Source organism: Dendropsophus ebraccatus, chromosome 7 (genome assembly GCF_027789765.1).
Source record: "Dendropsophus ebraccatus isolate aDenEbr1 chromosome 7, aDenEbr1.pat, whole genome shotgun sequence".
Taxonomy (NCBI): Eukaryota; Metazoa; Chordata; class Amphibia; order Anura; family Hylidae; genus Dendropsophus; species Dendropsophus ebraccatus.
This window is the reverse complement of record NC_091460.1, coordinates 6,545,006-6,562,807: the sequence shown is the minus strand read 5'-3', so window position 1 is coordinate 6,562,807 and position 17,802 is coordinate 6,545,006. Positions and strand designations below refer to the sequence as shown.

Sequence of the window (17,802 nt, the reverse complement as noted above, 5' to 3'; positions counted from 1 at the left end):
ATTTGCCTTACGCCAGTCCCTCGGCACAATACCAGTAAGCAAAGAATCACAGAATATTTCAAACAAGGGTAGAAAAATTACAGAACTGAGTTCCCTAAGAACTCTGGGGTGCAATCCATCAGGCCCTGGAGCTTTGGTTACATTGAGTTTGTTTAATTTATCTTTGACCATATCTATAGTAAACCAGTTCAGTACATTACATGTGTTAGCAGCACTGGCCCCACCCACCTCAGTACTGGCCCCACCCACCACAGCTCCATCCTCTTTTGTATATACAGAACTGAAGAAGCCATTAAGTAACTCAGCTTTCTCCTGATCCCCAGTTATTAATTCCCCTTCACCATTATTTAGGGGTCCTACATGCTCTGACCTTGGTTTTTTTGCATTAATATATTTGAAGAATTTTTGGGGTTTCTTTTGCTATCTATAGCTACCTGCCTTTCATTGTGAATTTTTGCTGCTTTTATTACATTTTTACAGGTTTTGTTGACTTCTTTGTAATGTTTAAATGCTACAGCTGACCCCTCTGATTTGTATTTTTTGAATGCCCCTTTTTTCTCATTTATAGCCCTTCTAACCTCGGTTGTAAGCCATGTGGGATTTGATTTTAACTGTTTATATTTGTTACCCATAGGAATATATTTGGCAGTACAGTTATTTAATGTGGATTTGAAGATTTCCCATTTATTAGCTGTATCAGTATGTGACAACAGCCGCTCCCAGTCTATGCCCTGAAGTTCTGCCCTTAACCCAGGAAATTTGGCCCTTTTAAAATTAAGAGTTTTTGCCCTCCCAACATGTTTTTCTTTTCTACACTTTAAGCTAAAAGTCTCTATATTGTGGTCACTATTACCCAGGTGTTCATGGACAGTGACGTCCCCAACCAGCTCAGCGTTGTTAGAAATAACCAGATCCAACAAGGCATCACTTCTAGTCGGCTCCTCCACAAACTGGCCCAGAAAATTATCCTGCAGGAGGGTAAGAAATTCCCTCCCCTTTGTGGTTTTAGCTGAACCGTGACCCCAATCTATATCTGGGTAGTTGAGGTCCCCCATTATCACTACTGTTCCCTCCCGGGCAGCCCGCTCTATTTGTCTATTCAACTGGCCATCTGTCACCTCAGTAATGTTGGGGGGTCTATAGATTACACCAAGAATAATTTTTTCACTCTTTACCTCCTTCTGTAGTTCTACCCATAATGCTTCCACATCATCACAGTCATCTCCCACTATTGCATCTTTTACACTCACTTTAATATTATTTCTGACATACAGACATACTCCTCCCCTTCTGCCCGCCCGGTCCTTATACCATACAGACATACTCCTCCCCCTGCCCTCCCTGTTCTTATACCATACAGACATACTCCTCCTCCCCTTCTGCCCACCCGATCCCTTCATGAAAACCTTATTACAGATTCATGCAACATGGAGATCCAAAAATGGTGAGGATGAAAAGCACTTGGTTAAGGAACCCAACAAGAAGAGAACACTCTTTGCATGCAGTTCTAGTAATTTGTCTGGGTCTGAACACACCCAGAACCCAACAGATGAAAACTTTTGACATGCCCCTAGAACATCTCAAGTGTTTTTAAAGTGGCAGTGTCCATTTAAGAGACTTGTCCAGGACATATGAAGCAATATCTCCTCAGCAGGATCCTGGTTAATGGTCCCAGGTCCTTGGGACCCCTCCGGTGTTGATTCCCCAGTTTCGGGAGCAGCTTGGCATCCTTAGCAGGCAGCTGACAGTAGCGGAGGATGTGGAGAAATCACGATACTTAGGAAATTGTTCATGAAATATGGCAAAGTCAGCAAATCCATCAATGAGGAGCAGATGTGAGACCAAGAGGCTCCTGTATCCTGCAGACGCTGGGAAACTTCTGCCGATCTGACTACCAATGAGTCTTCTACAGGAAAATGGATCTTATATTACAACCAGGGTGAGGTACAGACCTCACCCTGAGACCAGAGACGTTTTCTTATTACCTTGTTAGACTTTATAGTGAAAAACGATATGAACACATCGGTGCTACACATGGTATATAGTTTGGCCTATGCATAGTAGTATATACAGACGTAAGCAGACATGAAGGTTGGAGACAAAGTGCTTCTATGCAAGTTTTCAGAAATTTTTGCAAGCAGCGTGGAAAAAGCTAGAGACCATGGGGTGGGGATTTCTAGTATTTCCATTAGGTTTGCTGTGATATTTGACCAGTCACGGTCCTGGAGTCTTTCCATCCTCTCAGCCTCGGCAGATGTTCTGCTATCACGGATTTGGCCACCAGTGATAACTAGATAAGAAGACGCCTGTTATTATCAGATTATCCGATCGGAATGACTCACGGCCCCCGGGGAACATATCAAAAATTATCAGAAACTTCTGATTGATTCTCAGTTCAGCTGCACTTCATGTGTGCAAAATGAATATTATACAAATATAATGGGTTATGGCTGCTTATTATGTCCACCTATTCACACGGCATGAACATATAGTTAAGTGAACACACAATGAACAGGGAAAACATACAAAGTCCACACTGAGGTCACCTCAGGCTCACAATAGTTTAGGTCTTCACATTCTAGTTTCTAGCACTTTGCTCCTTAGAAGTATCGAGTGACTTACTTGGTCAGTCTCGTTTTAGCTCATCAGTTTTTGGTGTCCTGCGGTGTTGTCACTCAGTACCTGATATCTCAATCCATGGTGTCCAGTGGTTTTGTTCCTCAAGCTTCATGTTCATTGGTTTAGTGTCCAGATAGTTTTGGTGCCTTATAGTTTAATGTCTTAGCTTTGTGAATTGAAACCAGTAGTTTAGATCCCCAGACCCCGGTGGTCCATGGTTAAGTTCCTCAGTTCCTGGTGTCTAGAAGTTTAGGTTTGGTGTGCAGTAATGTAGTTCTTCAGATGATGGTATCAGGTGGTTTAGTTTTAAGTCCCTCGGTTTACCTTGTCCACTGGTTCTTCTTCAGTCTCTTCTTTCTAATTTACTTCTTCAGTTCAGTAGCCTAGTTGGTCAGTTTCTGGTGGCCAGTGATTTGGTACCTTAGTCTATGACGTTCCGCAGCTTAGTGCCATAGCTTCTGGTGTCTGGTTGTTTGGTACCTTACTTCCTGGTATATAGCTGCTGAACTTCTCAGTTTTGGGTGTCCAGTGGTTTAGAACCTCAGCCTTTGGCATCTAGAAGTTTATTTCCTCAGTCAAAAGGATCGGTGGGTCCCAGCAATCAGGCACCATTACAGACTATGGCTGGGTTCACACTATGTATATTTCAGGCAGTATTTGGTCCTCATGTCAGGTCCTCATAGCAACCAAAACCAGGAGTGGATTGAAAACACAGAAAGGATCTGTTCACACAATGTTGAAATTGAGTGGATGGCCGCCATATAACAGTAAATAACGGCCATTATTTCAATACCACAGCCGTTGTTTTAAAATAACAGCAAATATTTGCCATTAAATGACGGCCATCCACTCAATTACAACATTATGTGAACAGAGCCTTTCTGTGTTTTCAATCCACTCCTGGTTTTGGTTGCTATACAGCCTCACAAATACAGCCTCAAATATACATAGTGTGAACCCAGCCTTAAAATGGAAAAGCCCTTAAAAGGTGTCTACACCTTCAATAACTGTCGTTCTCCCATACTCCACATACACATAAACATTTGGCATGTATTCTTTGAGAACAAAGGAGTCTGGCAGTGAAAAACTATTGTACATTGGATTGGCTTGTATGCGGAGACATTTGATGTCCTCCATCGGCGACCTGGTTCTACCATTACACCACTTGCATTTTTAAGAGAGTCCAGTGTTCAGTAGCTTTTTTTCCCCCCGTTGTCTAGCGGTTTAGTTCCTCAGTCTACGGGGTCTACTAGTTAAGTTGCTTAGTCAACAACAAGATAGGTGGGAATTTGGAAAAATTGGCAGACTGTGTAAAGAAGGTTCACTGTATGGACCAGCAAGATGATGGTTGCATCAAAAGTTGTAGAAGAAAACGTCCAAAATCTTCCAACAAAATACTGGATACAGGAACACAAGGTCTGAGATTTGTTTAGGATGTGTAAATTACTGCTATAAGGAATAATATTTAGGAATAATAGACTAAAAGCAGGGGGCAATGAAGACAGAAGATCAGATTCTGCAGAATAAGGTGTCACAGGGTTTATGTTTGTGGTGTCCTATTATTGTGCTTAGTCACACATTTACTCATGACCCGCACATCCTTACTCCTCATAACCCCGGCATCTCATCTGCCGTGTCGGATACATTTTATAACCAACATGTGGCGTCCATCTGTCTCCTCCGAGCTCTCACATGTGGATGACGCCGCAATGATTACCAGGAAGGAAAGGTCATAAACGTACAATGACCCTAGTTTTACACAGGTGGATTGGTGTCCTTGTGTGTTGGACTGGCGTGTGTGTAGAGGCACCTGATGGCCTCAGGCTGTCACCAGCTCAATTTTTACATCAATGTGGGTCACCAAAGATCTATGTGTACCTGAAGGAAGAAGACATTGAGCCAAGATCATGGTGTTTAACAGGAAAGATAATACTGTAGCTTTGTCCAAGTGGGTCTTATATACCTTCTAGAGTCCCTGATGTCCACTGGTTTCATTCTTCAAACCCTAAAATACAGTGGTTTATTCCCTCAGTCCTGGTATCCAGTTGTTTAGTCCCTCAGTCCTGGTATCCAGTGGTTTAGTTTCTTAGTCCCAGTATCCAGTGGTTTATTCCCTCAGTCCTGGTATCCAGTTGTTTAGTCCCTCAGCCCTGGTATCCAGTGGTTTATTCCCTCAGTCCTGGTATCCAGTGGTTTAGTTCCTAAGCCCTGGTATCCAGTGGTTTAGTTTCTTAGTCCCAGTATCCAGTGGTTTAGTTCCTCAGGTTTGGTATCCAGTGGTTTAGTCCATCAGTCCCTGATATACAGTAGTTTATTCCCTCAGCCCTGGTATCCAGTGGTTTAGTTCCTTAGCCCCAGTATCCAGTGGTTTAGTTACTCAGCTTTGGTATCCAGTGGTTTAGTCCATCAGTCCCTGATATACAGTAGTTTAGTTCCTGAGACCCTAGCGTCTTTCTATTTCCACCTCTTCTCTTTTTAGTTGAAGTTGCTAGATAACTGCCTGATTCCAGAGCAATGGATCAGGTTGTCTTTGCTCAAGTCTAAATGTTTGGGTGATGTTTTATAAGTTAGGTTTTAATGGTCTGGCATTCTCTGCAAACATTATATACTGTATGTCTGTCCAACTACTGGTTCTCCTTAGTCCAACAGCATTTAGTCCTTTGTTCAATGTTCTTGTCTTAGTTTTTTTTGGCTATTTCTTGTTCCCTTCTGTGTTATGCTATTATTGGTATTGGAAGTCATTGAATCTTGTTTAGCATTTTTCTGTATCTCATGTTAGCATCTTCAGGTGGTTTCTTTAGGTATAGCACATTCTAGGGCTATTACAAGGATAATAAAGGGCCAGTGAGGTTAGCTTAGGGGGATATATAGGGGAAGATTAGGAACAGTTATCTGGGGCCTTTTCCTGTGTTACTCTGTTATTTAGTTTTATGGTTGCTGTTTTTACCATTCATGTGTATCATGATCCAAACCATCGTCTTCAGTTACTTCCTTTTATTAATACATGTTTGTATGATTTTTCTTTTTTTTTTTCGTGTAAGTGTTGGCTCATCCTATCCTATCCTATTCCACAAATTGTGGAAGAAAGGTTTCATTGATAAGATACTTCTCATCGGATACAGGAACACAAGGAACGTGTTTAGGATGAGTATATTATTGCGGTATTCACACTAAGAAATAACAGATGAAGGAATATAAGCAAAAAGCAGCAGGTGAGGAAGAGGGGACCGATTCTGTAGGAAAAAAGTGCCACAGAGCTTGTTGCGTTCCGTTTTTGTGCTTAGTCACATCCTTACTCCTCATAACCCCGGCATCTCATCTGCCATGTTTGATACATTTTATAACCAACATGTGGCGCCCATCTGTCCCCGCCAAGCTCTCACATGTGGAGGCCGCTGGGGTGTTTACCCGTAAGGAAAGTCATATATGTATAATAAGCAGGTGGAATTCATAGGACGTGAATCAGTCTAAACATGAGAGTTCCACATAGACTCAGAAAGAAACTGCATGTAGATATTGGGGCAGAGTTTGACCCAAGACAGAAATGACCAAATCCACCATATAGAACAGTCCCACAGACAGGGCCGGCTCCAGGTTTTTGCAGGCCCTTGGCTGACAGAGCTTCAGCGGGCCCCTCATTTATCCATCCACTAGGCACAATCACTTGAGACACCACTAACATACACAAACACACACACACACACACACATGTTACTGACACACACGCATACGCACACAGGACAGATCAGTCTTCTCCATCTTCCTCTTTGTCAGGCTGCTCCCCACACTGTAGTATTGAGGACCTGCGGGTCATGTGATCAGGTCATTATTCCCCATCAAGTCTTGCTTTTTCTCTGTCTGATGTTCAGCACTCACCCTGCACTACAGTGAGTGGGCTGAACATCAGAAAACCGGGTCCCTCTCTGGGCCCCTAAAGGCATTGGGGCCCTGGCACTTGCACAGGTAAGCCCTGTGCTGACGCCACAGAAGTAGAGAAACTGCAGGCAGGCCGGTGGGGGCAGAAAAATAATAAACGACTGAATACACCCGTCCCCGTGCCTTCAATGCGCAGCTCCCGGGTCCCGTTCACATCAGTCATCGCTCATCTTCAGCTGGAAACTGGGTAGGCCACGTACCCATCTTTTGCAGCTGAAATGTCCCAGCCTGGCTGAGCAATCGACCCGTGCCCCACACTAGACACTGATTGGCTGGGCGGGCAACCACTCAGCACGGGATGCAAGTAACTGATGTGAACAGGACCCAGGGCTGGCTCCAGTTTTTTGCGGGCCCTTGGCCGACAGAGCCTCAATGGGCCCATTATCCATACACTATGCACACTTGAGACATCGCTAACATACATAAACACATTATGGACTGAGACACTGACTGACACGCAGCACTTACAGATCAGTCCTCTCCCTCTTCCTAAGGTTGAGGACCTTCGGTACATGTGATCAGGTCCTTCACCCTTTGTGCAGGTCCTACTCCTGTCTTCTGATGTTCAGCCTCTCACCCTGAACTACACTGAGGGGACTGAACATTAGAACATCGGGCCCCCTCCCTCTCTGGGCCCCTAGAGGTGCTGTGGGCCCCCTGCACTTGCCTGAGTAAGCCCTGTGCTGACACCAGCCTTAACTTAATTGGATTAGCTAACCCAGGAAAAGGTGACCTGACACTATGAAGAGCTCTCGGCTGAATGGCCATTTGGCCAACCCTCTTCCTCACCACTATATGCCTTAGAGCCAATAGCCATCTCTCCTGACTTCTCTATACACATCACTATGTTGAAATCTAATAAGTCTGATCACTCCTACAACATCCTCAGATTAGATCAGTCCAGGTGAAATCTGTAGGTTTATCCAACTTCTTATGTGTATGGCCATCTTGTTTCCCTCTGTCCAAGATCTATCGGCACTATACATTATGCAGCCAATGGCCACCATCTGAAATATTAGAAATCCTTCAGCTCTGTGGCTATGGGCACCATGTCATCACTATGGTCACCTATTACGTAAAGTGGTCACAAGGAGTATTTTTTTATACAATATATAGGAGTTGGGAATATGAGCTTACTCTTGAGGTCCAAGTGGCGAGAACCTTAATCTATCAGGACGAGGATGATGGTACAAGGAGAAAACCTTTTACAGCAGCTTCATCGGGGCTTGTTGGATATTACAGTATATAATGGGACTGTCCGTCCACCATATGGCTACCATTGAGTTCTGGGACCGGATTTCGGGTTTTATTCATGTTTTCTTCTCTTTATTGACAGAGTGCCCCCCATTGGGACTGGAGTCTTTGAGGGTGTCTGACCAGCAGCTGAGGGCTTCCAGTATAAAACGCTATGGACTGGGCTCCCATCGGGGACGTCTGAACATACAGGTGGGTGATACATTTACACATTACCATGACCACTAGGGGGAGCTGCTGGCACCTGTGGTATCATGCAGCTCTAATGGTGACCATGTCATACATGTCCAAAGTTTCCTGTAGCTTTGTTCCACTACCAAATAGTCCTTATAGACAGGAGATGTTCTAATGGGACTATCCCTATAATACTATTGGTATCAATCCATAGATTCTTCATTATAAAACCCAAAAGTCAGTTCTGACCAGTAGACGGTTGTCTATGCTATGTACTATGCTCTATGTTACAGGCATGTTAGGGCCCCTTTAAGCCTCTGAGTCCGCGGGAAGCTCTTTCCATTCCTGGGGTTTTCTTTCGCTGGAATTATACTTATACTTATAAAAAGAAAACTAATCCACTTTTAAGAAGAGGAAAGTTTGACCAGTTTTTTTTTTTTTTTTACAATAATTTCTTTAGTCTTTTCTGCCAAAACTTAACAGATTTAACATTTATTTTTAGTGAATTGTGAATTTCTGAGAAGTTAGTAAAATGAATGGGACTATAATAAAACTCACAGCTCTGGTCACCAGTATACAGGGTATATATGATCTACATAGAGAGCGGAGCCACTGTGTACATACATTACATTACTGATCCTGTAATATACTTCAGAGCTGCACTCACTATCCTGCTGGTGGGGTCACTGTGTACATACATTACATTACTGATCCTGTATTATACTTCAGAGCTGCACTCACTATCCTGCTGGTGGGGTCACTGTGTACATACATTACATTACTGATCCTGTATTATACTTCAGAGCTGCACTCACTATCCTGCTGGTGGGGTCACTGTGTACATACATTACATTACTGATCCTGTAATATACTTCAGAGCTGCACTCACTATTCTGCTGGTGGGGTCACTATGTACATTCTTTATCACTTATTTTCCAGTCTGGGATCTATGATGATGACTTTTTTGATGGCGCTTGGTGCGCTGGGGAGGAGAACAAGAATCAGTGGTTGGAGGTGGACGCCCGGAGGCTCACTCGCTTCACAGGAGTCATCACGCAAGGGAAAAACTCAATATGGACGTGAGTAGGGAGTAGTCACTACCAGATTAAGGTTGTTGGGTTTGTTACATTGTTACAGTGTAGGCGAGAGCTACAAAGATCTGATACATTGTAACAAGCAGGGGCGTAGCAAGGATTCATGGGGCCCCATAGAAAAAAAAACTGCATGCCCCCCCAGCTGTCCAGGGGGTATGGTAGTGCAGTGTCCCAGAACAGACTTTTCCTCTTGTTATTTTCCTCAGAAGTGTATTCCTATATCTGAGTCAGTCAGTATTTTATTGCCTCTGTTCTGGAAACTGTGGTCCACTGCAAACTGTGTATCCTGTCACCCCTCTCAGTATTCAGATGTACTGTTTCACTCACTTCTCTAGTATATTCAGTCCAATATGCGTAATGGTGTGATGATGCAATGGCTGGATGTCACGTGACTGCCCCTGCTGCCATAGTAACTCCAATAGCCGTCGAGCTTTGGCTGGGGATACCATGTGACTTCCTGTCCTACCTCAGTCTTCTCTCCACCTTCAGGGGAGAAGGGTGTGTGTTGCTGCTGCTCCTGTGTCACAAGGCCGCAACTATGCGGTACCTGCTGCTGCACTGACTAGAAGTGTTCCGGTCCAGTCGGGACCTGGTTGTGTTCCATTCTCAAGTTCTCAAGATTCTCATCTCAACCACAAGATCTGGTTGCCGACTCTTCAGTTATTTCTCTCATCATCTCTCATCATCAGTAACAGCAAGTATTCTTCTCAGTTCCATTCTGCCGAGCATCTTATCCTCAGTATTACTACTACTCCCATCATTCAGTACACTATCATCACAGCCTATTGCAGCATCACCCATTCCTCTGCCTTATCCAAGTCTGCCTTATACCCGGTTGCATCCGGAGAGACTGTTGCTACAAGTTACCACCGTTATAATAAATATACAACTACCATTGTTTCTGAACCCTGGCGTTGGTTTAATTATTGGTGCCCTGACTAAGGACAACGAGGAATTGCTCGGCCTCCGCATGGTCAGGTCCCCGCTGGTTAGCTGCTATCCCTCGTGCCCATACCGTGACTACCATCAGGCAAGCGGCTACCCGGGTTCCTACCCAGTACTACCACCTACTACTACCCTCAGCGGAGTGGCCCAGCGCAGTAGGTCGGTGGTGTGCAATCCTTGAACCCCATACTCACTTGGCCGATGTTCCGTTCTCTGATAGATCCCCAGCATACGAGGTAAGGCAAACAGAATGCAGGAATGCTGCATCGGCCAGGTGAGTATGGGATTCAGGGAAGGCACCCCACCGCTGGGGGGGGGGGTTAGGTGCTGTGCGGACCAGGGGGGTGTCAGCTGCCAGGGTGGTGGCAATTTGAAGGGGGCTCTGAGGGTGGCGCACCATGCTAGCAGACCATGCTTTGCCGGGACCTAGGCTCCCTTACTGCCCAAGCCCTGTAGCAGCTGCATGGTCTGCCATCATGGTAGCTACGCCACCGGTAACATGCCCAGGCCCATCTGTTATATAAGCAGGACATTATATATATATACATATATATATAGTGCAGGGTAAGTATGACGATCAGAGGAGGCAGATATTATTCATTGCACTGCTTGATAATAATCTCTGCTCCTCCATTGTTCCCCTGACCACACGTGTGTCTTGTCTGCAGGGATGACTGGGTGACATCTTACAGAGTGCAGGTCAGCAATGACACCCACACGTGGAAGACCTGCCGGAACGGCACAGAGGTTGCGGTAAGCTCCCCCTTGTACACTATGATATAAGATGTCCTGACAGGGCCATAATACATTGCCTCACAGCAGAAGTGTCTGCATGATGCACAGCTAGGAATAGGATGTAGCAGAGCCGGATCTGTCCTGCATGTCAGCTAAAGGGACAAAAACAAGGCAGCTGCCATATAAAAGGGATGGGATCTACTGCGCATGCATGTATAGGAGGGCTCCTGAGCGCCCTGTACATACACCCTTCACAGGCCCAGCGGGGTTGGGACCAACAGAACTGAGTGTCCTGCTGCACATACACACATCGCATGCCCAACAGGGTGAGAACCAACGGCAACCACATGTCATATAAAAGGGGATGGGCGCTACTGCGCATGCACATATGAGAGCTCCTGAGCGCCCTCCACATACACACATCGCATGCCTAACGGGGTTGGAACCAACAGCAACCAGATGTCATATAAAGAGAACAGAAGCTACTGCGTATGCATGTTTAGGAGGGCTCCTGAGCGCCCTGAACATAGACACATCACACGCCCAGCGGGGTTGGAACCAACAGCAACCAGATGTCATATAAAGAGGATGGGAGTTACTGCACATGCACATATATGAGAGCTCCTGAGCGCCCTGTACATACACACATCACACGCCCAGCGAGGTCGGGATCAACGGCAACCAGATGTCATATAAAGGGGATGGGAGCTACTGAGGGATCCTAAGCACCCTGTACATACACACATCACATGCGCAGCGAGGTCGGCATCAATGGCAACCAGATGTCATATAAAGGGGACTGGAGTTACTGCGCATGCATTTATATGAAGGCTCCTGAGCGTCCTGTACATACACACTTCACATGCGCAGCGAGGTCGGGATCAACGGCAACCAGATGTCATATAAAGGGGATGGAAGCTACTGCGTATGCATGTATATGAGGGCTCCTGAGCGCCCTGAACATACACACATCACATGCGCAGTGAGGTCGGGATCAACGGCAACCAGATGTCAACAAGCCAAAGCAGCTGGGAGTCATATATCCAAAACAGGACAATAAACATATCTGCAGAATTACTTATCATGGCAAAGGTCACCTTGAGGTGTCCTCTCTCTTTTGAATCACATTTTTAAGACTGTCTAAAATAATACCGCCATAGAATGCTTAAAAATAATAACCCCCTATAGCAGGTAGAAGAATACTAATACATATTACATAATAGAAGTCATATTGTATATGTACATGGATAGATATGATAGAATGGAATATATCAGGTTTATGTTACTTATATATTACTAGGTACAGTCATGTAACCGTATGTAGGTCACGATACTATCTCAGAGTACTCCAGGGCCCTGTACACTCTCAGCTCTGCTTCCAATCCAGTGCTGGCGGAGCGCGGACTATTGAGGACATGTTTGTGAGGGGAGGATTGGCGGTGCGGTGACTTGGGCCGGTTCCCTGGCAGCAGATCTCACGCTTTCCTCTGCTCTCGGTTACTTAGATTTATGCTTAAGCTGACAGTTCTTTCTGCGGCTCGTTGTGCCCAGCGGAGACGTCAACTCCTATGGGTGCTCCACTCTTCTCAGGGGATGTGGATGGTGATCCCCAGATTGGGGGCAATAATAATGCCCATATGTCATGTCTGACCTTGGGTTGGGCACTTATAGTAGGTTGTGTAGTAATGTTCCAGGTGTGGATGGTGATTAAAGATGAGGGAAATACTTCAGTTGTGTAACATGCATTCCAGCATTTCAGTACTCGCTCATCTCTAATGATGATATATATATATATATATATATATATATATATATATATATATATATACTGAATGGCCTCTTTATTGGAGACTTCCATCTAGTAATACATTGGACCTTCTTCGTCGATGAGAACCGCAGTGATTCATTGTGGCATAGACTCCACCAGGTGATGAAATTGTTCTCCAGGAATGTCGGCCCTTGTGGACAACATTGCTTTCTCTCTGCACATCGGATAAAAGTTCTGAACAGGCCATTCCACTTCATCTAGAAATATCTATAAGATTAATATCCGGGGACCATTAAGCCCAATGAGGAAAGGGACACTTGGTGTCATGTTTCTGGAGCCAGTCAATGACGAAACATGGATCGGCCATTGAGGATAGTGCATTGTCCTGCTGACAGTCTCCTTCTGCTATAGAGAAAACAGCCCAGATGGAAGAGGAACGAACTTGGTCACCACAATGCTTAGGTAAGCCATAGTTTCCAAACATCCGTCCATAAGTATCGAAAGAAAACATTCCCCCCACCTTTATTCCTCCTTCACCAGCCTGAACTGTTCACACATGACAGGAGGGCTTATTGATTAATGTCACCTGTCTCTTCCATCAGCATGGTGCCACAGAGATCTGGATACATCTGACCGGGTCATGTTTCAACATAGAAATCTGGATCCATCTGACCGGCCATGTTCCTCCACAGAAATCTAAATCTATCTTACTGTCCATGTTCCTCCATAGAGATCTGGATCCATCTGACCGGACAGGTTTCTCCACAGAGATCTGGGTCCATCTGGCCGGCCATATTTCTCCAGAGAGATCTCCATCCATCTGACCGGCCATGTTTCTCCACAGAGATCTGGATCCATCTGACTGGCCATGTTTCTCCACAGAGATCTGGATCCATCTGACCGGCCATGTTTCTCCACAGAGATCTGGATCAATCTTACTAGGCCATGTTTCTCCACAGAGATCTGGATCAATCTTACCAGGCTGCGTTCCACTGATCAGTGACACAGTTTTGGCTCTTTTTGCCCCCTGTAATCTCACTTTTCTGTTTCCTTTGATCACTTGATTTTTCCATCCAATATGGATTCACCATAAGACTTCTGCACAGAAATACTGCGCTCCAGAGTCATGAGTCTGATCTCCATACAGAGGTCGTGAGGAGGTAGTGGGCTCTCATAAAGGGACCATTCAGTGTATTTTGACTAATCACATGGATATAATGTCTTTGTGTGGTATCCGGCATGAAGACTTCCTCTGAGGTTAAGGGGTCCCCGAAGGCTCATAATCTCTTACAGATGTCACTTTCTACTTCATGGAGCTGTTTGTTAAGTTGTACAAAGATTGTGAATCCTGCTGGAGTCACGGTACCGACTGGTGTGGACCCTGGGTGTAATAGCTTGGCAGATGTAATGGGTGGCTCAACAATTATAAGGCCATATTAGTATCTGCATCGGAGACTTCATTACAAGTTCCATCTGAAATCCCATACAAAATATCACAGCGTGATGCACCAGTAAATGTCAGACACCATGCTGGAAACCCAACGATCCCCATTAAAGTCATAATAACTGTCTAGACTGCCTATATGCCACCTTCTCTACAGTGGTTATGTGTACGTCTAAGGTGAGAGATGTCTCTGCCATAGCCCAGTGTTATATAACTAAGGTCACCTGTCTTCTTAGAGTCAATGTCTCTTTTGAGCGCTCTCCTGGCTAGTACGGAGGTTATTCTGGGGCACAGCCCGGGCAGAAGCTTTCATTGGCAGCCTTATGCCCATGGCTGCCATCCCTTCTTCTTTCTGCAGGGTTTGTACATCTGGGATACGTTTCAGTTCTCCCCGTAGCTCTGCAACATAAACTCAGTGTATTCAATGTGACGCAAGGAACATAAGAGATGGCGATGAGGATGGTGATAGTATCACGAGAGTCTGGACTGGCATGTACACCTATGATGAGAGGACAGATGAAGCATACGCTATGTTATGTAATGAACCTCACATGGGACAGAGGACAGGCTTATACATGGTTAGTCCTTGTGTCAGGTGGAGACTGGAGCTACGGGGGTGAGATCCAGTAATGTCATATAGTGTACAATAGATGCACAGTGAAGTCATCCCGTTATAAGATGAGATTATGGCATCTCATAAGGTGCAGGAGGTCTATAGACCCTGACATAGGCCATGAGTATTTTTGATCCTCTTTCCCTCCTGACCTGTTTGTTGGCTATATAATAGACACCAATGCTTAAGAGAGGGGGGCTCAAGAGGGGCATGGGTCCCATAAGAAATAATTGGCTGCCACCTTAGGAAGCAGCCAAGGAGGGAAAACCGGAATTGTGACCTGCTGTGATTCTGGATCTGTAATTCCAGTATGCAGGAGGGGACAGAGTAGTATGATCCGTCTATGGCCCAGTGCCCCCGTTATGTATACACTTTACACGTGTGGGTACAGCCTATTCTCTTTTCATCCTTGTTCCAGAGATTACACACACGAGCAGATATTACATAATGCAAAGTAACACGTCTGCAATATGCAGATATTCCCTGTAGCTGTAACGGCAGGATCCCAGGGCAGCATGTACTGTAACACAGTGAGTCAGCTCCTGGGTCCACTCCAGAGTCCCAGTCACCGGGCCGGGGTGCTTTCCAGGGCTCCATTATATGAAGCAGTAAAACATTTATACAGCTGAACGTTCAAGAACAGAGAGATGGATCTAGTGATGCTGCGCAGGGGCCATCAACCCCTTTCAATATAAACTTAAAATAATGGCAATTTTGGTATCGATTCAGCACCACAAATCCTCAGCTAATTGCAGAATTAAAAAAAGAAAAAGAAAAAAAAAAAGAGCACCAAATTTCACCCCTTCAATGTATAAGTTATAGGTGCCACAACAGGCTCAGTATGGATTTGCACAGGAAAAAAAAAATATCACAAGTCAGAACGTACCCTGATAAAAAAAACATTTGTACAACCTCTGGCAAATATTTTGAACTCCGTGCACTTAAAGGATATCACCAGGTTTATAGTGAATCCACATATCCCAGATATGACACCAAACATTATTAGCGGAGCACGAACTGGAGAGAGTGGAACGGCTGCACATCCAATCTATGGCTGATACTAATGCCGCTAGGCCTATATTAAAAATCAACACCAGAGTGTTAGCGGAGCGTTTGCTAGGTGCGGGGATTCCAGGATTGGTGCCAGGAGTTGTAATACAAAGTGACTCCTTCTCTACCCCTGTAAATACCCCCGATGAGTGAGGCCTTTTATGTGGTCTTGTGCCCTCCGTAGGATGATCCTCGCTCACGCTCGGCTCCTGGTTTAGAAGACACATAATCCCTCTCCTCACCATGTTTGCTCTGGTCTCAGCGGCTCCTCGGTTTGGGTACTTTTCTTGGAATATTTCCCGTTCCTGGAATGAAAAATTGTGAAGCGGCCAAAAGCATTAGATCTCCTGCTGATATTGGCCAGGACAACGCCTGGGAACATTAACCCTTGTGCATCTGGGCCGGTAATGTTCATCTGATTCTGTTGATGGTGGACCCGTAGTATTACACAGATCTGGCTATAGTCCAATGACCAGCAGCCAAATGTTGGAAGCCAAGTAATGGATACGACTAATGGTCACATGTTATTGCCACCTCTACAGTGTGTGTCGTTCTATGGGACTGCACTTGCAGGACTTCTGCAGGAAACGTTGGTGTCCAGTATTGATGATTCTGGTGATAAACCACCATGGCTGTGTTATGAGGAGAGGTGTTGTAGGGGGGAATGGTAGGCAGGACATGTGCACCCGATGCTGGGGACTCCAATGTATTTAGTAGAAAACCTCAGGTAGCAAACTTTTTTTCTGATGGAAAGTTTAGCTATGTCACCAGATGACCCATCACTCGCTTTCACGACCTGTGTACTGCATTGAGAGTTTATACAGGGATCGGAGGCCAAAGAACATCACTGGTGATCTAGAGTTCCTGAAGAGGACGGTCAGTACCAGTCATTGATGGTCCTTATCACTGCCACATATCATAGTAATGCACATCCCGCTGTGATCTTCCTTTTAGCCAATACTAGTACAACTAAGGATCCAAAACAATGCTGGCAGTAGTGTTCTTACTGGGCACCTTACTGGTAATTTATGATGAATACAGCCTATACTGGCATCAGAACCAGTCACGCGATGAGACATTTGCTCCAGTTGTCAGATCAACTTGTGCCAGTTTAATATTGGACCCCCTTTCACCATTGGAAGGTTCTCATTTATCACCATTGATATGATCTTTTTCCTTTTTTGAGGACCACATATTATGTCCACAATATTTTGTCCGCAATCTTCAAATGCATCCGTATTTATGCAGATTCATAAAAGTGGAACATTGCCTGTTAAAGTGGCTGCCAGGAGGAGCTACACCTGTGATATCAGAATTACGGATCCATATTTTGTTGTCATCTCCGTAACATCCACAAATTACAGATGCTCCCATAGACTTCTGCTGGTGTGTCCGTGCCTGGATCATGGCTAAATCACGGATCCATAAAATTATGAAATAGGGCCACAGAAGGACCATACGGCCTCAACTCCCGTAATTGCGATCCCATAGGTTTCTATGGCCCTATTCATACATCCAGAATATTATGGATCCATGATCACGGACACGCCAATAAAAGTTTATGGAAACACCTGTCATTTGCGGACATTACAGAGGTAACAACAAAATATTGATCCAGAATTCTGACGTCACAGGTGTAGCGACTCCTAAAAAGCGATTTTTACAAGCACTGTCCCACTTTTATGGATCCTCAAAAAATACGAATGCATTAATAATGCATTTTTGTGGACCGCAGATGAAAAATTGCATAAATTTGCAAAAAAAGGAACATGTGAAAGTAGTCTCAGAAGTTTTGTGAAATACTCCAAGTTCCCCATAACTATCTATTCTCATACCCCCCTCACTAGGTTGGGGTATACATTCACACTATGTATGGCCCAGCAAAGCCATAACCTTACAACGAGCATCATTCTTTTTGATTTAGATCTTTTTATGGGGGGGGGGGGGGGGGGGGGGGGGGAGTCCTCACAAGCACTGGTCAAAGCACAGGGCCCCCTGACCTGTACGAGGAATGTTTCATTTCACAATATGTTTAGACGGCCAAAAACAAAAAACAATAAACTGCATTTGGTCTTAATCAGCCCCTCGGCAGTGTTACTCATGATGCAGCAGATAACTATGAAAAAGGGCCCTATTACACAGCCTGATGACCTTCTGTAAGCTCGTGCAG

General features: G+C 44.9%; 1 protein-coding gene across 2 annotated transcripts in view; it reads left to right on the top strand.

Annotated features, from left to right (window-relative positions):
- LOC138796641 (probable carboxypeptidase X1) overlaps positions 1-17,802 on the top strand; it is a 44,318-nt gene that overhangs the window by 17,964 nt on the left and 8,552 nt on the right. For both annotated transcript variants that reach the window (XM_069976265.1, XM_069976264.1), the window contains 3 exons: positions 7,892-8,001; positions 8,923-9,062; positions 10,691-10,775. In XM_069976265.1, coding sequence (XP_069832366.1) covers positions 7,892-8,001; positions 8,923-9,062; positions 10,691-10,775 — 335 coding nt within the window. The remainder of the gene's footprint in view (positions 1-7,891; positions 8,002-8,922; positions 9,063-10,690; positions 10,776-17,802) is intronic.